General features: G+C 47.9%; 8 protein-coding genes across 8 annotated transcripts; 5 read left to right on the top strand and 3 right to left on the bottom strand.

The window, feature by feature from the left end:
- Nucleotides 1-326: 326 nt before the first annotated feature.
- EDB93DRAFT_1325013 (uncharacterized protein) lies at nucleotides 327-4538 on the top strand (the record flags this gene model as incomplete). Its single annotated transcript, XM_041455023.1, has 19 exons — nucleotides 327-490; nucleotides 540-669; nucleotides 725-853; nucleotides 907-1045; nucleotides 1095-1252; nucleotides 1303-1391; nucleotides 1446-1560; nucleotides 1610-2205; nucleotides 2260-2421; nucleotides 2468-2606; nucleotides 2657-2782; nucleotides 2832-2961; nucleotides 3014-3269; nucleotides 3320-3425; nucleotides 3474-3574; nucleotides 3625-3661; nucleotides 3717-4198; nucleotides 4263-4480; nucleotides 4526-4538. Exons 1-19 carry the CDS (start codon nucleotides 350-352, stop codon nucleotides 4536-4538), a joined length of 3267 nt encoding a protein of 1088 aa, XP_041312643.1. The 5' UTR covers nucleotides 327-349.
- A 1333-nt stretch (nucleotides 4539-5871) lies between these two features.
- EDB93DRAFT_1318549 (putative diphthamide synthesis protein-domain-containing protein) lies at nucleotides 5872-7804 on the bottom strand. The gene is made up of 4 exons (XM_041454865.1): nucleotides 7447-7804; nucleotides 7263-7384; nucleotides 6683-7211; nucleotides 5872-6634 (listed from the first exon to the last, which is right to left on the bottom strand). Exons 1-4 carry the CDS (start codon nucleotides 7749-7751, stop codon nucleotides 6013-6015), a joined length of 1578 nt encoding a protein of 525 aa, XP_041312642.1. The 5' UTR covers nucleotides 7752-7804; the 3' UTR covers nucleotides 5872-6012.
- A 248-nt stretch (nucleotides 7805-8052) lies between these two features.
- On the top strand, nucleotides 8053-12547 carry EDB93DRAFT_1245468 (patched family-domain-containing protein; the record flags this gene model as incomplete). The annotated part of the gene is made up of 8 exons (XM_041452321.1): nucleotides 8053-8169; nucleotides 8220-9978; nucleotides 10049-10749; nucleotides 10805-11027; nucleotides 11077-12113; nucleotides 12162-12236; nucleotides 12291-12454; nucleotides 12508-12547. The coding sequence occupies 8 exons, from the start codon at nucleotides 8053-8055 to the stop codon at nucleotides 12545-12547; spliced, it is 4116 nt and encodes a 1371-aa protein (XP_041312641.1).
- Nucleotides 12548-12642: 95 nt separating this feature from the next.
- EDB93DRAFT_1245467 (uncharacterized protein) lies at nucleotides 12643-13536 on the bottom strand (the record flags this gene model as incomplete). Its single annotated transcript, XM_041452320.1, has 2 exons — nucleotides 12643-13280; nucleotides 13335-13536. 2 exons carry the CDS (start codon nucleotides 13534-13536, stop codon nucleotides 12643-12645), a joined length of 840 nt encoding a protein of 279 aa, XP_041312640.1.
- Nucleotides 13537-13881: 345 nt separating this feature from the next.
- Nucleotides 13882-14963, bottom strand: EDB93DRAFT_1063593 (uncharacterized protein; the record flags this gene model as incomplete). The annotated part of the gene is made up of 2 exons (XM_041444867.1): nucleotides 13882-14065; nucleotides 14131-14963. Coding segments are annotated over 2 exons (1017 nt in total), but the record flags the coding sequence as incomplete, so codon positions are not given.
- Nucleotides 14964-15215: 252 nt separating this feature from the next.
- EDB93DRAFT_1283117 (ferredoxin reductase-like C-terminal NADP-linked domain-containing protein) lies at nucleotides 15216-16974 on the top strand (the record flags this gene model as incomplete). Its single annotated transcript, XM_041454467.1, has 5 exons — nucleotides 15216-15364; nucleotides 15838-15990; nucleotides 16062-16302; nucleotides 16352-16737; nucleotides 16791-16974. 5 exons carry the CDS (start codon nucleotides 15216-15218, stop codon nucleotides 16897-16899), a joined length of 1038 nt encoding a protein of 345 aa, XP_041312638.1. The 3' UTR covers nucleotides 16900-16974.
- A 776-nt stretch (nucleotides 16975-17750) lies between these two features.
- Nucleotides 17751-20352, top strand: EDB93DRAFT_430292 (uncharacterized protein). Its single transcript, XM_041456342.1, has 14 exons — nucleotides 17751-17825; nucleotides 17898-18465; nucleotides 18526-18558; nucleotides 18608-18627; nucleotides 18683-18697; nucleotides 18754-18792; nucleotides 18853-18881; nucleotides 18944-18957; nucleotides 19008-19043; nucleotides 19206-19265; nucleotides 19321-19458; nucleotides 19521-19743; nucleotides 19801-19852; nucleotides 19905-20352. Exons 2-14 carry the CDS (start codon nucleotides 18162-18164, stop codon nucleotides 20091-20093), a joined length of 1152 nt encoding a protein of 383 aa, XP_041312637.1. The 5' UTR covers nucleotides 17751-17825; nucleotides 17898-18161; the 3' UTR covers nucleotides 20094-20352.
- Nucleotide 20353: 1 nt separating this feature from the next.
- On the top strand, nucleotides 20354-21462 carry EDB93DRAFT_430238 (uncharacterized protein). The gene is made up of 4 exons (XM_041456340.1): nucleotides 20354-20625; nucleotides 20677-20799; nucleotides 20854-20932; nucleotides 20993-21462. Exons 1-4 carry the CDS (start codon nucleotides 20381-20383, stop codon nucleotides 21197-21199), a joined length of 654 nt encoding a protein of 217 aa, XP_041312636.1. The 5' UTR covers nucleotides 20354-20380; the 3' UTR covers nucleotides 21200-21462.

Genomic DNA, 21462 nt, shown 5'->3' with positions numbered 1-21462 from the left:
TTGCGTATGCGTCACTGCCGAGCATGTCATGACACGTTCAGGCTTATGTTGTAATATTATAAACGTGGATGAGTCAAGCGAATTATCTATGAATCCTTAATCTGACTCGCATACGCCACCATCATACACGCTTCCGGTTCATGTGAATTCCCCAGGAGTCTTAGTTTAGGACTATTCATATTATAGCGGCCCGTGCTCGTAATCTTGGACATGTGCCAGCATCGATAAGAGTCCAGAGACAGACCCTTCTGGCCTACATGCCTAAGTCACGTGATACCTGGTGTGACAAGTCGTGTTCCTTTAATTCATCTGCGTTACATTGTAAACCACAACGTCCAACAACGTCAACATGAGCGGCATGATATTTGCAGCTCCGCCTTCATACTCTGCTGGGGAACAAGAAGGCACAAACACCGCATCCCAGCTAGGACTAGACTCCATAACGCTAGGACAGCTCAAGGCAATGGTCACATGCGCGCCGAAGCCAAAGGCATGTTTCGTCATTTGTCGTACTCATGATGTATTTATTATATATGCAGCAATCATTTTATGACTTTCGCTACGACGATGAAGACACGGTCATGAATGAGATCGATGAATTTTATTCGTACGTAGAGATGCCTCAAGTCGCAGAAAACCTAAAAGCATGGAAAGGCTCGTTTCCCGGAGGTGTGCAGCATTGTCCATCGCACGTCATGATCATACATATCCTTTGTATTTATAGAGTGGACCAGCCCAGATACTACTCCCGCACAGCGAAAGGCACACGTTGAGATACTCCTCGAAAGTCTTGAGCACAGGGACGCGGAGATCCGATTTACTAATGCCCGTCGGCTCTTTTACGTTCTACAAGGTCCCATTCTCATACACGACGAAACGATGAATACTCATACGTTTTTGGTACAGGTACCTTTGCCGAGACAACGTCTCCAGAGCATCAGCTGCACTGGATCTACGAGAACTGCAAGGTTGTGCGGAGCGCTAATGGGTTAAGCACAATCGTCGAATCAATGAAAATCGCAAGTCAGAAACATGATCTACTTTGGTATGCATTTATTTAGTACGTGGTCGGTTATCTAACCATTTGATAACAGCTCGCTCTCAGATGCAGATATAGCCCACTTCCAGATCACACCTACTGAAAAAGCTGACTTTCTAGAAGAGGTCACAACCGAAATCTCGGTATATCTCGGCATGATGTACCACCTCATTGAAATATTCAAGGAACGCGATGACTTCGCAGATGAACTAAGTGCGTGTTGCAATGGGAAGACGTCACACAGGCTAATTCCGATCGGTTAGTGAGCATGGACCCGTCGTTACCGGTTTACTTATTCAACGTGGTCTCTGCATTGAGGGATAAGAGCGCGAAGGGATACCCCATTAAGAAGGTATGATACTACGGCAGATCTGAAGCTTGCGTTGCGAAACTAAAATGCAATTAGCTACTCCTTGTGCTTTGGAAGACACTTCTCGCGTGTTGTGGAGGCATTAGAGAGCTTGCACGTGTCAAGAAATTAGCCCGGGAACTTGCCAACCTTCCGTCTGTGCCCGACGAAGGTTGGTCACCTCTCAATCCATTAAACGCGTTTTACAAAAAATATTACAGCTGTTGCCGTCAAATGCACCCCATTTGACATTGAAACGTTCCGACAGGAAACTTCGGTGAAATATCCGACATTCACACCTCCAATTCCACCTGCGCAACTAGATATACCTCCGATCAAACCCGCGCCCCCCGTTTCCACTGCCAAATTGGCACAGGCATATTCTCCTATTCCTGTCCGCCATCACTATCACCACGATGACACAGACTCGCAGCACTCTGGTCTCCCAAGTTCGCTGAATCATCAGCCTTTCCAATCACATGTTCCGAATCCAGGATATCGCCCGGGTCCTCAGCCTGCAACACCTGCATCATCCCCGCCTCCTTCTCCCAAGCTCAAGAAACAACAATATCAGACGGATCAAAATCGACCGTTCCTATTTCCCTTCTCGCGGAAGAGTAGATTTGGCGCTAACAATGATCGCCTCGTACCGTTTGCAATCGATGAGGCAGACAAGCTATATAATCGGCATATGTACGTAAGTCTCTCGCTCTGGCAAATGTGGAGAACGAGAGAAGAGTGCATGACTGCCGAGAGTGGGCTTGACTGTATGCCTGGGTCTGAGGGGGATGCCGAACCACTCCAGGTCACCAACGAGGTGTGCCGTCCCATTACTAATTTGGATGGCCGTTGCTGAGAACGTTTATTTCAGGATCTTGAGATTGCAGAGCCATTACTAGATGTTGCAATGCTGGATGCGAAAATTTCTGAGGCCGTTGCGGCCATAGGTGATTCCACTTCTCCCGCCCAAGAGCGCAAGGCGAAAGAAAGGAAGGAAGACTTCATGCGCCTAAAGAGGGTTGAAACAATATATGTGAGTTCGCTCGGTGTCATATCGCCATTGCCTCACCTGCGTTTAGAGTGCTGTACTACCTGTCCTGTCAGGATGGGTACTGGTTTTGCTGAAGCTCCTTTTGGCGACTGTATCCGCTGGGACTGGGCAGCAGCAGGCTCCTCAGTCATCAACATCTTCGGTATTCCCTCCCGGTGTTCCCTCCCGTGTGTACCTCCATAGTCCGTTCTCACACGTTGATCATAATTTTATTTAGCCCCTGAGCAACCTCCTGCCCCACCGCCGACACTCGACGACCTTGACGTAACCCGGCATCGCGAGATTACGTCTAAAGCTGTCTCAGCTATTTTGTTACTAACGCTGAAATGGTTCAAAGCTTCCCGTCAGTACTCCCTTGACGTGTGTTAACGCATCTCTAATGTACACCATAGATGTAATGAAATTCCATCATCTTGGCCAGCTTCTATTGGACACCAATTGCTTGCTGCTGATTCTGAAGATGTTTGGACTGCAAGAAGTTTCGTCATCCGTCGTATCGAAAGCCGATTCTCCTGACCACAAGTGAGTGAGACGGAATCCACGAGTATCGACACTAATCTTGGACATCATCTAGCTTCTTCCGATATTGCCAGATACATCACGCGAAAATTGCTCCACGCCCGCAGGATGAGAAACCTCGTGCAGGTGCTCACATTGTGTTACAGACAAAATTTCTTCCGAACGGCCAAAAACACGAGGAAGAAGTCGAAATGCTTACTGAGTTCTCATGGCGCAACTTCTTTTCCACAATTAATTTTGCCAAAATTATGCAGAAGTTATCCAAGAGTCGGTCACATCGTATATGGATGCTTGTACAATACAAGAGCTCTGTGAGTGCACCTGTTTTGAGCCGTCATTAACTATTTACAAACTTGTCCAGGCGGTGCTGAAACGCGTGTTACGAGTGTCGCATCCTTTGCTTCAACTTCATGTCCTAAAACTCATCAAGAGTCAAGTTCCCTTCTGTGGGAGAAAGTGGCGGCAATGTATGTGCGATGATACAGGAGTAAGCGTTTACACTTACCCCCTATTAGCAAATATGAAGGTGATCACGTCGATCTACCTGAACTGTCGACCGGATCTGCGCGATGAATGGCTTACTGGCACGGAGGTTGATGATATCTCCGACGCTCAGGTGTGTGACGAGTGTCTCGTCGTTCGCATCATATGCCGATGTTCTTTCAGGCACAAGAACAAGCTCTGCGTCACCTCGTCAAGTATTGTATGCATCTTTCCCGCGTTTGTATGCGCCATACTCATTGTGAACCATTTCCTAGACAACAACAAACGATACGGACCTCAGGCACCGAGCCAACAATCCCAGGCTCATCGGCGTTCCGTCAGTATTTCTCACAACATGGAAGGCCTGCCTCCAGGGCTAGACCTCGGAAACATCATCCGACCAATCGGTACTCCGAATGTCGTCGAAGCTGATGTCTTCCCACCTCCACGTTCTCAAGCACCGGATCCATCCATATTCCTCCCGTATACTACTGAAGATCTTGCGTTTGAGGATGAATATGAGGAATACTTGTCTGACCTCGGTTGGTCCGACGATCAATCTGGCCTCCCGCCGTTCGGAACGATCTCAATGGGCGGGAACGCATGGCAGCGACTCCCAGAGCTTGTCTCAAGTATCGCTGATAACATCAGCGACAGCGAAAGCGTAGTATCAATCGGTGATTTGGGCGATGACTCTAGATTTGACGTCGGTCGTGACGATCGTGACATTCCAGATGAGAACGTGAATGATTGGCAGGTAAGCCAATGTCTGAATGTTTGGAAACTAGTTGCACCTCATTGACATTGATGATTTATTTCAGCATATGAGCCCGAAGACTATGGCTGCGCTGCCGAAATCTCCGGCAGGTAACAGGCGATCTAGTTCGGGAGCGGGACTTCGCCCTGTTGTAACGTTTGGTCTTGACGATGAGAATCCTGTTGACTTGGAGGATGAGCCTGAGCTTGGTCCTATCCCTCGCGAGAACAATGGTCCTTTCCCTTCTGGCGGTGGAGTTGATGAAGTCGAAGCTGTTTATGGGTAAGTCACACCACTGCTGCTGCGAGTATGTCAAGCTCACGCAAGGGACAGTGTGTAACGTGTGTGTAGACTGTTCGAGTGTACATATCTGTCGTTTGATATTTGAAAAAGTAACACCTTTGTCATTTGACGAAGGGCAGCGTATGCCAAGTACATAGTCTCTTGGATGTCTTACTTCATGACCATTTACAGAGGTACTGTTATAGACCAAAATATAGGCATCGCATCAGCGTGTGCGTGCAGTGGGGTGTTGAAATGAAACGTTGAAGTTGGTACGCAACAATCACCGATATGATAGACCAGTGTAAGGAAAAAGCGCTCCCTTTACGAGTAGCACCACCCCAAACTTCCAAGTACCTGCCCGGGTATTGCGTTCTTCGACCGAGGATGCCGTTGTCTCCAGGCCATCGTAAGACGTCAGCCCCCCTGATCCAAACTATTTGAGGGTAGTTTTATATCTAATGAAGGGAAAATGGGCGTCTTACGCAACAGATAGGTATAGAGTATGGTATAGAATATGGGTGACTCAGAAACGGGCTCTTTCAAGGAGTAGTTGATTTGGAGAGGTAATATTAGACATTGTTGGTCGCAGTTAATTTGAGATAAGTGAGGCGTGATCTTTTACAGTATGTCATATGATTGTGGTGAAGCAGACTGAAAAGTGAAGTGCGGACGATAGCGCTGATGGGAAGAAAGTGGTTAGCGGGAGTTAGGATGGCGGAATAGATGTGACATACAAAAGACGTGATTTCTGGCTAGTGAGCCGAGATTATCAACGAGTCTTGAGCGAGTCATTCAATGGGACTGTAAGAGAGTGAGATGTAGAAGACGGAGAAACGATTCTCTGTCCAATCGAGACTGGGCGCAAAGAAGTGTAGCCAGTCGTCTACATGACCATTTTTGAGACTGCTGGTCTTGCCTCTCCCCGTATCACCAATCCGAGTGTGGGATACGAAGACAGGCGAGCTCATCGTCATTCTCAAAGGACACGCAGATTCAGTGAATCAACATCTGGCTTGGACCACGGGTAGAAAAACGCCCATCTCCTTAGATGATTATTCGATTAGGACATGGAGTACTATCATCTGGAAGGACATACCAACATTATCTAAGCCATTGCGATATCTTCGAATGCCCGCGTCCTCGCAAGCGCGTCAGCAGACGATTAGGGAACTGGCAGGCTTGACAACAACAGCCAGCACATCAGTTCGCCTCTTCAGCGTCACAGTACAGGTACAGTGACCTGTGTGTCGTTTTCGGCCAGTGGAGAGCTACTGGCAGCTGGCTGCGATAAGCAAAACACATAGATGACAAGAAAGCTTTTTGTTGGACCAACGTGGGAATTGAAGTCGGACTCAATCGGTTTAGACTCCCGATGATCTAAATATAGGCTAACTGTCGTCCGCTCCAAAAGGCAGTGAAAGCTAGTGCTTCAGTATATCGTATAGTAAGCACCATGGCCAGCGGGCTTACACCAATGCGACCTACTACTAAGAGTATACAGCCATTATCCACTCAGACTCGCGCTTGAATTAAAGATATGAAGACTTCGTCCTAGCAACAGCCCATGGACTGCCCGCTTCGTAGAAATCCATAGGATATCTTCCACCTCTAACCCTTTCATACCCCTCTTTCTCCTCATTCATCCACCCTTTTGCTTGCCCTACCGCAACAGCTGTTTCATATGGGCTGAGGAGCGGTTTGTCAAAAGCGTACCCCCAGTCTATCGACAACCGTGGACACGCCGTTTGAATGAACGTCGATACATATGGGTTAAACAGTGCAAGCTTTGCGGGCGAGAGTTCAGAAAGCAGGATAGGGACATAAGGAATGACTGTCTTCGAGGTAGATAGTTGGTGGGTGATCGCCTGCATCTGCTTGAAACTGCCCTGCCGCCCCAAAGTGCCGAGGATGATGCCCCATATCGGATTTTCATCAGCTGGGGCAACGATCCTCTGGGAAGAGGATGTCTGGGAGAAAGCTGTAATGCTCTGACGGGCCTTTTGAATCGCATCATCTCGGACCGTCTGCATTTCTTCGTGATTGTAAAGCTCTCTCGTGATTTTCTTGGAGTATGGATCGTATCGAAAAGCAGGTACTGAGGGATTTGCAATCATAATGGATTCTAGGTGAAATCGACCGTCTCCAAGATATCTGAAATACTATGAGACACTTGGTGAACACACAAATGTGATCCCTTACATCAAGGCGTCTATGTCACCAAGTAGGGGAGCAGTACATCCTAGTATTTCACCGGGAGACAAAGGTTTAGATCTTGGTATCGTGACATCATAAACGCCAGTCCAGAAGTGATAACGAGACGACGACTTCGAGACATCACCCGCTGATGACTCTGATTCTGCACCGTGCAGCAGTCCATTAGGTGACGTTCCGGAGTCATCATACGGAGACGTCAGATCTTCCTTTAACCTCTGTAGAGCTGCTACAAATTGGATTGTTGAGACCAACGCGAACCTTGTTGGCTCGTCGGGAGCTGCAAATTCCTCTTCTCCTTGACTCGAAGGACCTTCAATTTGGAGATGGCGAGCCTTGCCGACTTTCTGGCCAGTAGCTATCCGTGCGCTATCTTCTTCATATTCGAGTAAATGGTTGTGAAATGTCTGTCTGTCGTTTGGGAAATTTAATCGTATCGTCTCTGCTAAGTGAGATGAATCGATTCCAATTTCGACAAAGATATACAAGGTCTTGATTGTAGTTTGGTCGATGGGCACTATGGCCAAATGAGAAATAAGGCTTACAAACTCCAGCGCATGGAACTCACCAAGACAGCTGTGACCATAATGGACCAACATGTCGCATCCCAATGCGACTGCAGTATAATCATCCACGCAGCATGCACCATAAGTGACATCGCCCATGATTACAGTCAACGCGTGGGTGAAACTACGACATCAAGAATCAGTTTAGCATGCAACTCTGCAAAGCAACTTCCATCACCTGCGCACCGCTCGATTATATCCGCTATGGTGCATGCAAACATCTGCAGGCCCTCGGGCATCTGCAGGGCGACCATCTTTGCTTTGTTCTTGCAGACATGGTGCACCGTTTTGTGGATTTCGAAGGAGTAATTTGCAGGAAGCTGCTTGATCGCCTGGTTCAGTAGAACATCTGACAATATCTCATCAGGTATTTGATTGGCGATTGCTGCTGGCGAGCCAGATTTGGATGGTGCTGCAGATTTCGAGCCGACAAAACGCTTTCGCGGTTTTGCAGCGGTGTTGAGCTTCTTCGATTGTGTTTGTTCTGCCATGATTGAGCGGATGGTGCGATGGACCCAAGATTGTTAGTAATGTTGTAGTAATGTGTGATCAATACTTTTAACTTTTTATGTAAGTAGTTCCTCATTTCCCAAAACTTGCACGTGGTTCACAGGTTGCTACTTTCAGACTCCAGAGAGTGACTTGCGTGGACCGCGTGTCATAAGTCCTTTGGCTCAGCTGCGACTGCTGCCGCTACTTTCCACGTTTCATTTGATCATCATCAGTCGCGTTACTGAACAACTCAACTCTGCATTATTTTGGCCGTCCGTTCTTCGATTCAGAACTTCTACCATGTTGGAATGGGAAGGGGACAGCGGAGCTGGACAATGTGCTATGAGGGGTTCTTGTGGAAAGAAAGGTTGGTTTGGGCAGGAACTTCCGTGTCCGTATGATGGTCCTCCGGTCGACGTACGTTCTATAGTGTAATATAATCGTGTCTCTGCTCACCATTACGCCAGCCCGAGGACAGCAAAGCCAGAGATTTGCTTGTGTCAGTTTGTGGTGCCCAATTTGTAGAAGGGCCTACCTGCTGCACTTCTGGTCAGGTCGAGACCCTGCGTGATAGTCTAGCGCAAGCCGAGCTCATCATTTCGTCTTGCCCTGCATGCCGAAACAACTTCCGTTCATTTTTCTGCTTATTCACTTGTTCACCACACCAGGGATCATTCCTGAACATTACGGATACCCAGAAGGCCAGTTCGGGAGAGACAGCTGTAAAGACGGTCGATTTTTTCGTAGGCGACCAATTTGCTTCGGGTTTCTTTGACAGCTGCAAGTCCGTCCAAGTTAGTGCCACCAACGGATACGCTATGGACCTCATTGGGGGAGGTGCTAAGACGTATTCTGAATTCCTCAAGTTCCTAGGAGATGAGAAGGACCTTGGAAGTCCATTCCAGATAAATTACCCCTCCTCCACACCCCTTGATTTCACTGCACTAGATCCCACACCGCGGAATTGCGCTGACAATGATCTGGAAAGCCGCTGCACTTGCATTGACTGCCCCACAGTCTGTCCTGCACTTCCTTACAAGCCCCCACAGATCAATGGCCCAACATGCCAAGTCGGCACGCTTTCATGCCTCTCATTCCTACTCATCCTCGCATACTCCCTGTGCGCATTTGCCTTTGTATTGGTATATGTTCTTCAGACCACTATAAGGAAGCGAAGAGAGAAAAGATACGAGAGAATGGCATTGTCAGTGGACACTGCATCCATCCGCTCCCCTACGTTACACACACGCGGTCTTGTGGGCGCGGTCTCAATTCCGCAAGGTGACGCCAACGACTCCCTCGGAGCTCAATCAACAGAATCTAGACGGCTCGGTCGTGGTGCTTCCCTCCTTGACCCCATTGAAGCGTCTCAGCCACGCCAATATCGCCTCAACACAATCCTTCGTCGCGTTTTCTATCGTTTAGGCCTTGCTGCAGCATCCTCGCCATTCTTGACATTTTCAATCATGTTTACCGTGATTGGTCTGCTCAACTTAGGCTGGCAAAGGTTTGACATTGAGACTGACCCAGTTCGGTTGTGGGTTGCTCCCGACTCAGAAAGCAGACTACAGAAAGAATACTTCGATGAACACTTTGGTCCATTCTATCGTCCACAACAAATATTTATCACTGCGCTCTCAGGCCTCCCTATCACCATCGACCCGCCTCCGACCACAGATACTGGTGTATCTTCGCAAGATCATGTGCTCAGTTACGACCATCTACGATATTGGATGGACGTAGAGAGTGATATACGTGCTCTCCGTTCTTCCCCTAATGGCTACGGTCTCACAGATGTATGTTTCAAGCCTGCCGGGCCACAAGGAGCATGTGTCGTACAGTCTGTTGGTGCATGGTTCGGTAATGATCTCAGTGATTACGACGAAGAGTCTTGGAAAGACCGATTGGTTCAATGTGCAAACTCCCCTGTGGATTGCCTTCCAGATTTTCAGCAGCCTCTTGCCCCACAGTATGTCCTAGGTGGGGTGCCTGAGGGTATGCCTGAGCGAAACTCATACCTCGATGCGAAGGCTCTCGTCGTCACTTATGTGGTGGCGAATTCACTCGACGAGACAGAAATTGCGAAAGCCGTCGAATGGGAACAAGCTCTGAGGGCATATCTCGTCGATCTTAGCGAACGCATTCCCTCTGAGGCGGGCATGAATATTGCATTCTCTACCGGCGTCTCTTTAGAGGAAGAAATCAGCAGGAGTACCAACACTGACAGTCAGGATTGTTGTCCTGTCGTATCTTGCAATGTTTCTCTATATATCATTGACACTGGGCAATGGGTCAGCAGCAAGGGAGGAAGAGGGTGTATTGGCGTCTCTCTCTTTGTGGGCTCGCAACTTCCCTAAGCTATTCAAACGGTCAAGCATTACTTCCTCTTCGGTCTCTGTCGATTCCCGTAACACACCGCACATTTTGCCGAGACTGCCTCGCCATCTCTTCGTCGGTTCGAAATTCACGTTAGGTTTGTTCGGGATCGGACTTGTCATTTTGTCCGTCTCATCTTCAGTCGGTTTCTTCTCCCTTGTCGGCGTGAAGACGACCCTCATCATTGCCGAAGTTATTCCTTTCCTTGTACTCGCTGTCGGTGTCGACAATGTCTTTATTCTCGTTCACGAGCTTGATAGGCAAAATCTCCTCCACGGGCCTAATGCTGCAGCAACTGTTCCCGGAGGATACCCAGCGCCTCGCTCCCCTAACACTCACCGCTCACCTTTTGAATCGACACATGATGAATCCGTCGATACTGCCTCGGTACCCTTATATCTATCTGCCGAGGAAAGGGTTGCGCGGACATTGGCAAAGATGGGCCCGTCAATTCTATTGAGCTCTGTGACAGAAACAGTTGCTTTTGGCCTCGGTGCATTGGTGCCCATGCCAGCTGTACGCAACTTTGCCTTGTATGCCGCTGGTAGCGTCTTCTTGAATGTGCTCCTCCAAGTTTCTGTCTTTGTCAGTGCGCTTGCTATCGATCTGAAGCGCGTAGAGGTGGGTAATCCTCTGTCGGTCCACAGAAAACTTTTTAGACTAATCACATCTGCAGGCAAGCCGAGTTGACTGTTTCCCCTGCATCAGATGGCCTTCCCGCATTGCCCTACGTGATGCTCCCATGAACACAAGTGGACTAGGGAGGATTGCTCACTTTATCCGACGCCACTATGCTCCTTTCCTCCTTCGACCAGTTGTCAAGGGTGCTGTACTCCTTACTTTTGCGGGATTCTTCGTGCTCTCTGCAATATCGATGCAGCACATTCAGCTGGGACTTGGTTTGTAATTTAATATAAAATAAACTTTAGTGTGCTTATTGTTTGATAGATCAAAGGTTGGCTCTCCCCTCGGATTCATACCTCAACGACTACTTTGATCATCTTGACGTGTACTTGGATGTCGGACCTCCAGTTTATTTCGTATCTCACGACCTTGACGTGACCCAGCGGTCTGGCCAACAGGAGCTCTGTGGTCGTTTCACGACTTGTGGTGAATTCTCTGTTGCTAACGTTCTCGAGGCAGAACGGAAGAGACCAGAGTCGTCGTTTATCTCGCAGCCGACTGCGTCATGGATAGACGACTTTCTCAAGTGGCTTGATCCTGCCATGGAGACGTGCTGTCGTGTACGCAAGAGAAATCCTTCCATTTTCTGTACACCGAGAGATTCAGAACGTTTATGCCAACCCTGTTTATACGGCAAGGAACCTGCCTGGAACATCACCATGGTCGGATTGCCTGAGGGAGAGGAATTCATGCGATATCTGAAGCAGTGGCTCGTCTCACCTACAGATGAGACGTGCCCCTTGGCAGGCAAAGCATCATTCGGCACTGCGCTCTCGCTTGACGACGAAACTGGTGTTGTCGCATCTCACTTCCGCACATCACACTTGCCTCTTCGATCACAAGATGATTTTATCAATTCCATGGCGGTCGCACGCCGTATAGCAGCCAAGATATCAGAGTTCACTGGATCACAGGTTTTCCCTTATTCCCTGCATTACGTTTTCTTCGACCAATACATACATATCATCGCCATCACGCAGGAGATACTCGGGCTGGGACTGGCTGCTGTGCTCGTAGTCACAGCGCTCCTGCTAGGCTCGTGGCGCACAGGGACAATTGTGACGGGTGTGGTCGCGCTGACAGTAATGTCCGTCATGGGGGTAATGTCTGTATGGGGCATCAGCCTGAATGCTATAAGTCTAGTGAACCTGGTTATTTCAATCGGCATTGCAGTGGAGTTTTGTGCCCACGTTGCAAGGGCCTTCATGAGTGTTGGTTCTGGTTTGCCAGCTGATCATCCTGCTGGACAGAAAGAGCGAGATGAGAGGATGTGGACCGCCCTTGTTGACGTCGGACCCTCAGTGAGCATTCCTCCTCATCGATGCTGCGTTATGACTAACATCTTTCAGGTTCTGTCCGGTATCACATTCACAAAGTTGATCGGCATGTCCGTCCTTGCGCTCACTCGATCCAAGCTGTTAGAAGTAAGACTTCAAATTACCGGTGGAATTATTGATAGATCTCATGTACCCCCACAGATATACTACTTCCGCATGTGGCTTACTCTCATCATCTCTGGGGCTTTGCATGGCTTGGTACTTCTACCCGTCATACTTAGTCTTGCTGGAGGACCAGGATTTGCTCAGCAAGAAGCCGATGAAGAGTGGATGTCAAATGCCATTAGGAACGATTATGAATATGCGTAAGTGGGACCCTTCACTGTTTCAACACTACTGTTAATATTATCTATGACAGACCCTTCCTTGCCGATGATGATTCCATGGGCAGTGATTAGAGTACGGATCAAGACTTCATTGTGATACTGTAAAACAGGAACAGTAGCTTTCATAATTACAACAGCAAGGATACCAGAGAATATATAATTGCTCTTTATACTGGAGATCTCGACCTGCTATCTCTGATGTCATCTCGACTGTAACTCCTCCTTCCGCGGCTGAGAGACTTTGAACGAGTTCTGCTACGGCTGTACCGCGAATAAGAAGAGTAGGATGCGGAACGAGAGCGAGACCTAGAAGGAGTGCGTGAACGAGAGCGACTAGAGCGCACCGAGTAGCTCCTGGAGCGAGTTCGACCCCTACGCCCATAACCAGTCCCAATCCCTCCACGCTCGTAACTTGGAGACCTCCTTCTGGGTGGCAGGCGATCCCCACGCCTGATAGGCGAGCGGGAACGTGATCGAGAAGGACGGTACGTGTCCCTGGCGGGGGGTCCACGACGCCCAAAACTTCTGCCTCCTCGGAAAGGTTCATTGAAACGGGAGGGTTCATAACCTCTTCTACGGAAGACCGGCGAACGGGAGCGGGAACGCGACCGGGACGGTGAGCGCCTTTCACGACCGTTGCGTGGAGGGCGAGGGCGAGAACGAGAACGAGTGCGGATCGGAAGATCAGATAACTCGACTTTCACGACCAAACCATCTAGTTGACCGCCATTCATGTGTGACACGGCTTTCTGGGCGGATACTGCATCTGTGAATTCAAGAGCAGCCTTTCCTCGATTCTGGCCGGCTAAATATGGAAACAAATCAGATGTGCGAGAGTGATAATTATCGGGAATCTTACATTTCAGGAAGAGTGGAAGGTCAATCTTCACGATTTCTCCATAGAACGCGAAAATGGTCTGTAGATGTGCTTGCACGACGTTGCGAGACAGACCGTTTATGACAACTACTTTGCACTTCTTGTCATCATTTCCCCCATTCTCCATATCTACATCGGCGTCCTGCAAGGGCTTTGGGGAGATGGACCGTCCTCTGGTCGACATGGTTGAGCTTGTTGGCCGATTTTTTGCCAAACTTGCAAGGGAATGCGACGTGATGCGTCACATGCGTCACATTCAGTTGTCACAATACTAACCTACGAGAGAAGACTAGATTCCTTCTATGCTACTGCGCGTTGAAAATTTGTCATGCGCATTGAGCTGCACCCTAAACATACATTTTTCTGACATTGTAAGCTGTAAAAACTTCGCTATCGCAATATCAATGTTTTTGATCATATCCTTCACAACTTCATCATGATCAGCCCAACAATATTGATTGATTTGACTGTCACCGATATTAGGAAGTGTCTCTATTATCGGCCAAGGAAAGTTCTGTTAACCATGAAATCACTCAATCCTCGCTTTCTTGCGGCGCAAGCCCTTCTCTAATCCATGGGTCCGTTTGTTATGTCTCTTCAGCAGATCTTGACGAACGAAAGTCTGCCCACAAATTTCGCAATGATAGGGTCTCACACCAGTATGGCTCGCCTCATGACGTTTGCATTCATTCTTGCGCAGGAACCGCTGTGTGCTGGCGACAATCATCAATGAGTGTTAGCCAGTCATCGCCAGAGATATAGCAAGAATAATGCGAACCACATGGAACAGCTGAATGGCCGTTGATCAACGTGAGCCCCGACATGTACGATGATGTGATCTCGGCGCTTGTTCCTCTGGCCACAACCGACGACGTAGCATCGGAACTCTTCTATAAGCTCTCCCCGGTCGCTCAACTTGCCCGCGAAATGCATCAGCCATCCTCGGTCAATCTCTTGTACAGAATGGCGTGCCCTATAGCGCTCGGCTCTGAAGGCAAGCTCAGACAGCTCAATTCCCATGTGCGCGTTAAGAATCGGCGATGGATGTAGATCGTTGTAGATACCGCGATCTGGCTCGACCGCGGTCTGTGGAGGCGGAAACATATTGTTGTGGAAAGGGAGCAAAAAATTGTCGCAGCTAGAAAGAACATAACGTTCCTCCTGTTTTGGAGAAAACACACGCAATATGGATGCGTCTGGCAATGTCTCCAACTTTATAATCGGGGACGCCCTAGCCCTCTTCTGCGGGGCGCATTGCTCGAAGGACGGCTGTTCGGTATACATGACTGGCATGGGCTCCGGCTGCTCGATTTCCTGTGTTGCTGAAGTGGACAAGATGGTAACAATATCATGAATTAGACGTGGCGATGGGCAATCCTGAGGTGGTGGGCCTGGAGTCAATTCCTGCATCGCGCCAGGAGTGGAGGGAACTGAATCGTAAATATATAGCGGAGAGCGGAAGGTGACATTGGGAGGGGTGATGTGAGGCGACGTGAATGCTCGAGGGGACGCAGGTGACTGTCCCATGATGGCTGAAGGATTGACACCTACACTGGGTGACTTTGTAAACAGTGCAAGGTTGTACATGTTAACGTCAGGAATGAGACCAATGTTAGAAGGTGAACCAGGGAGAACATCATCCGCGAGGAAACAAGCCAGGGCGAACTCTCTCGAAGCCTGACCTTCCTCGTTTTCAGAGACAGACGGAGCGGAAGATAAAGAAGCCAGTGATGATGATGAGTGCCCAAGGTTAGGCAACGAGGTGTCGCTTGAAAACGTTAGGGAGCTTTGAGACTTATTTAAGTGACAGAAGATTTCAGCGGTATCCTCTGTTAGTTGGAATGCCGCGCACGAGGGGTTTGAATGACTCGGGGCGCCACTGATATCGTCCGCCCGCATATGCGAAGCACTCTGTCCTTCGTCGTACGAATAGTGTCCCTCGTCGATTTGCATCAAATTACTGGAATCAAATTGGTAGTGAATACCGAGCCCAGCGAGAAGGCAACGAGAAGGTGACTTTGAGAACCCATTCGTCTGAGAATCTGGAGACAACCTTGAGAGCTCGTTAGGGTCCTCGTGATCTACCATGTATCGCGTGTCTGAGGCAGAAAAGAGTGTGGGAGTAGTCATTTGATTTAATCGCAACGCCAGCGTCGTGGTATTATGAGAGGTCATATGAATAGTTGTTCCTGGGGCGTAGCTGCATGTCGGGTCGCGCAGGTGTCTCATTAAATGTGAATAAAATAGAATAGACTGTGAAAGAGAGAAGGTCGTGATTTTCTTGAACTGACGGGAGATTCAACTAAAGGAGAAAGTTGCAAATGGAAATAGGTCGATCCATGTTTACACCTGTTTGGCAAGAACATTTACTTGTAAAGTTACTGGGAACTCAACACCAAATGCTGAAGCTAGGTTTTCAAGTATTCCAGTCAACGAGACATGCTGGTTTTCGTGCTAGAGATCTTACAACCCTCAGTACATCGAGATCATTACAGAGAGCAACAACAATACTGCTCCTAGGAGGCACATCTGCTGCTGTCGCCGCTTATCTTCTTTTACCTGACATCTCCCGAGGCGCACCAACTCGTGACAACATACCACTCAGTCCGTCTCACTTCACACCAGCGAAACTCATTTCGTCCACTGTTGCATCAAGCGGAACAAAATTTTGACTATCGCAATACCCTCCGAACTTGTACCCAAGGGAAGCGATCTCTTCGCACCAATCTGGTCTGTCTTCATCAAAGACGATGACATACAAGTGGAGCGACCTTACACTCCACTCGATGGGGTAGACGAAAACGGAAATATGAGATTTTGGATCAAAAGATATCAACATGGCGAAGTCAGCCGGTGGTTGTACTCGAAACAAGTCGGGGATACCATCGAAATTCGAGGCCCTCTCAAAACATGGTCTTGGAAGGATGATGCTTGGGATGAGATCATTTTGGTGAGTAAATAGTCAAGTTTATAAATTACTCATATCTAATGCGTACAAGATATCTGGAGGTACTGGGATTACTCCGTTCTACCAGCTACTGCGTACCGTATTCTCTGGCAATTCATCCTTTCAAGGCCGAATCACACTGTTGCATTCATCAAGAACACCTTCTGAGCTGCCTCCGCGCGATATCCTTGATCCTCTGTTAGAATTCGCGCAGCGTAATCCCGAGAAGTTCAAGCTGAAGTTATTTGTTGACTCGTTTGGCGAAACCAAAGGTCAAAGTTTTACAGACCTAGAGGTACACAAGGGTCGCATCGATAAAAATTCAATACATGGCGCTCTCCGTTCTGCCTCTCGTGTTCCTTGGTGGCGCGGTTTATTTCCGCAAGATAGTGATGTCAGTGACCGAAAGATACTGTTTTTGGTTTGCGGTCCTGAACAGTTAGTCCCCACTTATGCTCTTAGTTCTGATCTTACTCATTGATATGTCGCAGAATGGTCGAGTCTATCGCAGGTCCTTATGGCCGGAACTACTCACAAGGGCCGGTAGGCGGAGTGTTGCAATCATTGGGATACGAATCGCGCCAGGTGTGGAAATTATAGATATCCGACACTTGCACAGCCGTGTGCTTCTCAGTTTCAAACCCTTTACAATGGTGTCTCGTCCCCCACGGGATCCTGATCTAAATCTGATATACCACGTGCTGCTATTATAACTTGCTAATAGTATCTGTTTGAGAAGACTCATCATAGCCAGTCGCTGTATTTCAGGTAACTTCCATCTACTTCGAGTTGTTGATTACTGACATGGATACATTGTTGTGTCTCCATAGCGATAACACATCTCGGGCATTTGACGAGTATTTGCATGCGCCAAGCATCACTTTGGGCTGCGGGCAGCGCTACCTATTACCTATCCGAACCTTCATGTACCATTTCAACTCACTCGTGCATTCAAACACTGCGCCTCAGAGATCACGTAGAACATAGGTCTAATTCGACAGTGGGAACTTGCCCACTCGATATAGGCATCGAGCTGGTCCTCGTCAGTATTGGGTAAAAGTGGAGCTATCAACTGTGCGGCTTTCGCGCCTTGCCCGTGGAATCGCTGGGTGTGATGAAGGTCATGCCTTGTCCCTCTTGGTATATAGACCTAGATCAACTTGGAATAGAAGATCACTGAAAAACAATGTTTACGAGGTGAGCCCGTGCCGCAAAAAAAAACAAGAAATATGGCTTCCTGGATGCATACAGCTGTGTTCCGAATCGTCTTTCCTGTGACCTCTTGTCTCTATTTTAAGCCACTAACCTTATATGCGCGCCAGAGCAACACAGATGATCAATCAGGCTGTGAGAATTGATGCAACGCCGGTGCCATCAACTGCTATTTTTTGCATCAGAGTCCCATCTTTTTTTTCCATACTGATAATATCATAACCGGAGCTTGGAGGTGCACACGAGGCAACAGATGCTGAAGAATTAAGAAGACCCGGGGCATTGGATTGCACTGTCGAGGGTGTTTCAGCCTGGTAAGTATCTGTTAGCCACGTGTTCACCTGTTCTATCTTTCATTCCTGACTTTTCTTGTGCCTCGCCCACAGGTTGTGACATGTGACAACAGACTTCGAATGCACTGCTACCCTGCCCTGCAGCGAGATGGATACCGATCCTCGTCAAGGATTATCGAGATCGCAGGCATTTTCGATAATTGCCATGTGGGAGATCAATGAAATGCATGGTCTCACGGATGTGATCGCCGAAAGTACTGATGCAAGGGCCAAGAACATCTCAAAAATAATATCGGGAGTGAAGCACTAGCACCCCAAACTGCTTTTCGATCTTTTCCGGTGTTCAACGTCTTGTGCATGTGTCACTGCTTTGCAGATTCACAGCCAAACTCCGATTTCGATTCAATCGAGGGTTTCCGCATTCACCGTAATTTGTATAACAACAGTTACTTTGCTCAACCAAGGCAAGAACGAGGGACCCTCACGATACTTATTTCGGCGATATGGGCGCTGGGTGGTGGTATATCTAGTACGAATACTATCGGTTTACGTTCACCCAGTTTGCCACTCCCTCAATCACACCCCTCGAATATGAATCTAGTCTTGAACGATCACGGTTGGTTGGTCATCACTTCGGATCGATTTCACAGCTATGTTGCAGGTTTGTGGAGAGCCAGTCAGATCAGCGTGTCTCGATCTAACTTTGAATATGGTTTCGCAGTTGCATCATTTACTGCAGTGGTATATGATTGGGGTGAGTGAACATTATCGAAGAACCAATGATATCCTAATGGTGTTTCCAGCTTTAACCTTCGGGCGAGAGGTAGGCCAAGACCATATGCATTAGAGTAGATATCTCACTTAGAATGGTGTTATAGGTTGAACTCGTTTGGGTGAGCAGAGTCCCATATCGGAAGGATAACAAGTTAACGTAATTCATTCGACCCAGAGGCAACGTTGGACCCTTATAACCATTTTGTACCTCGCCGTACGTAGCTCATGTATACACGCAGTTGGCAATTTGTGCTGACAATATCTGAATTTCTAGGTACGCTATGCTGGGATGCCATATGTCGTGTATGTTTTCAAGACTAAAGAGCTCAAGTTGACATTGCTAATAGGACACCTCTCACAATCAGCATGTTCATGCTAGGTATGTCTCTTCACACACTGCAATTGTTTGTTCTCATTAGTGGCATGCAGGAAGTCTTCCGTCAGTCCCGCTGACAGATCTAGTGCGTACTCTGCATCCATTGCTGACATTCCCATCCAAACAATTGCGCTCCCACCTAGGGGTGAGTTCTCCATCGGCTTGTTCGTTCAATGTAATGACTGCAACAGCTGTGAGTGCTTGGGTGCTCGTGATCCTCCGATACTCACCTCATACTGTGTTTTTGCCAGGCAATATTATGTTTGTTGTACTAAATTGTATGAATGTGGTAGTTTATGGCATGCTGGGCGGTGAGTCACCCAGTTGCAATAACTCCGTGATATCTTGACTGAAATATCATACAAGTCATCATGATCACTCGGTTACATGCCATGTATCAGGGGTCAAGAAGGATGCTTATATTTCTCATTGTAATCTTGTTTGTTCTTACAATGGCCGGCGGAGCGATTACTACAATAGGAATCAACCGTACTAATTCAAAGGGTAAGCTTGAATTATTGACAAATGACTCAAGTGCATCGGGCTCATCGGAAGAATGTTGGAAGCCGTTTCTGGCATTCATCAGTGCACTTATAAACACGCTGGAGACGTCCGCCTTCTGATGTCCATCACTTGGATACTCCGCATTATATGGGAGGTTCTCGTGATGTGCCTGGTAGTCTGGATTGTTGTAAAACATTTCCGGCAATTGCGACTATCATCGCAAGCCGCAATCATCGGAGACTGTTTCATGATTTTGATGAAGACTCACGTGGTGTACTTTGCAAGGTTAGTTACTAATTTGACTGTGGTTATTTTCCTCTGCTGAAGTCCCGCACGTTTCAGCTTTGTTGCTGGTTCTTGGATCGCCCTTGGTTATTATTTCTCGACTGTCTCGGTATGCCGATATCTTGCTAACATTTACGTGTCACTGTTCATCATATATATAGGACTCCAAAACCATGGGTTACAATGGTGCTCTGAACATCTTCTCGGTCGTGCAGATGTTCGTGCTGGGACCACGCCTCATCCTTAATGTCCGAGGATATCATGCTAAGCTCATAGCTGAGTCCGATACAAGAACCAGGATCCCTCCTCCAAACACCTCCCAGGAGCTGTCAACTAGCGGTCATGTGTAGCACAGCCAGTGAAAACGCTCCAAGTGACAAACAGGAAGTACAAAGAACTTCTGTTGTCATGCGGCAGTGACTAGGATTCATTGACCGGCTTCCTGAGCTATTAGCTGCGTCATCACCCGTACTCATAATCGACTTAGCACCTATGTACTATTTAATGTCTGATCAGTACTTTTTGTTGCGACATGGAGTCATGGACATTGAACAGCACTATACGGAGATGGACGATATAAAGTTTTACTATCCTAGATCACGTTATCTCGCACATCCTGACAAAGTCTTGACTTCCAATGTCTATGTTCGCAAACACACAGACGCATGCGCATGCCTACGAAGTCGCTCTTTTCGGTGAATTTTTCGCTCGGGATCTCAAGGCGATTCTCAATCGCCTGACACTGCACACGGAGTCCGCAGCGCCCATGCACACCCGTGAAATTTTATTCGAACAGTTCGGAGTTCAGTCGCAAGTACAAGGAGATGAGCCAGCGTTGCTAAGAGCAAAAAAAGAACTAGGAGATGGGACAGAAAGTGGATGGTTGGTTGGACAACCCACTTGAACGAAGGCGTTGGATCAACCATAACATAGGACACTTTTTTCATACCTCAAGCCGGAATCTGTACGCGTTCATCCCGAGGCTACTGTCAGACCGTGGGCTACTTGCGAAGTGATTGGAGATGCCCTTAGTTTCGCTTCGGCACTGGGATATGTGTCCGTATACTCTCCAGAATTCATTGTCTGTGCTTACGCTTATAGTGTTGTTAGACAACGATCACAAATCTACAAACGTGGATATGCATTCCGAAGAGGAGCTCTGATAATACAGATGTTCCAGCAAGAGCAGGTATGTATCCGTGTTCATATTGTCGTTCCCTTACCGCCAGTTGACATTACTGTTGACTAGGTCGACCCAAAGACTTCCCTCCCTATACCAGCACATACTGACACGCTTTGGGAAGTCGAGGTCAAAACTGCTACTCAAGTTAATACATCCGCACAAGCATCTAGCGGGCATGTGCAAGTGAGCACAGTCCGTGCAGCTATTGATGCTGTTCTCGAAGTTCAGCTGATCATGAAAGGACTGCTGGACCTCCGGCGACAGGATTTGTAAATTATTACTCAAGCGCACGGTTGGTCATGCTTTGTTGTCTGCTTACACTGAATCAGATATGGTTGCCTGCTGAGGGCCGCCCTACTCTGTGCCACGTTCTTGTTCTCAAACCATATCACTACACTCGACTTCTTATTGAGTACGATGTAAAACCATGATGTGAACTGGACCTTGTAATCCAGGGTGATTTATTGGCTGGCTTGAATCAAACCATTTGAGCCAACACGATACTGCACAAAGTCAAAGCGAATTGTAGGAGTAAA

The sequence above is a fragment of the Suillus bovinus genome (assembly GCF_016758785.1).
Source record: "Suillus bovinus strain UH-Sbo-P2 chromosome Unknown EDB93scaffold_3, whole genome shotgun sequence".
Taxonomy (NCBI): domain Eukaryota; kingdom Fungi; phylum Basidiomycota; class Agaricomycetes; order Boletales; family Suillaceae; genus Suillus; species Suillus bovinus.
This window is presented reverse-complemented; position numbering and strand designations above follow the sequence as displayed.

Excerpts from the sequence above, each read along its gene's own strand:
- EDB93DRAFT_1318549 (XM_041454865.1), bottom strand. The coding sequence starts at position 7,751 with ATGGCAGAACAAACACAATCGAAGAAGCTCAACACCGCTGCAAAACCG. Across the intron at positions 7,385-7,446 it reads ATAGCGGATATAATCGAGCG|TTTCACCCACGCGTTGACTG; the intron begins GTGCGCAGGTGA and ends TTGATGTCGTAG. Across the intron at positions 6,635-6,682 it reads GGTGACATAGACGCCTTGAT|ATATCTTGGAGACGGTCGAT; the intron begins GTAAGGGATCAC and ends ATAGTATTTCAG.
- EDB93DRAFT_430292 (XM_041456342.1), top strand. The coding sequence starts at position 18,162 with ATGTGTCACTGCTTTGCAGATTCACAGCCAAACTCCGATTTCGATTCA. Across the intron at positions 19,459-19,520 it reads CAACCGTACTAATTCAAAGG|CCGTTTCTGGCATTCATCAG; the intron begins GTAAGCTTGAAT and ends GAATGTTGGAAG. Across the intron at positions 19,744-19,800 it reads CACGTGGTGTACTTTGCAAG|CTTTGTTGCTGGTTCTTGGA; the intron begins GTTAGTTACTAA and ends CGCACGTTTCAG.
- EDB93DRAFT_430238 (XM_041456340.1), top strand. The coding sequence starts at position 20,381 with ATGTCTATGTTCGCAAACACACAGACGCATGCGCATGCCTACGAAGTC. Across the intron at positions 20,800-20,853 it reads GCTTCGGCACTGGGATATGT|ACAACGATCACAAATCTACA; the intron begins GTCCGTATACTC and ends TAGTGTTGTTAG. Across the intron at positions 20,933-20,992 it reads AGATGTTCCAGCAAGAGCAG|GTCGACCCAAAGACTTCCCT; the intron begins GTATGTATCCGT and ends ACTGTTGACTAG.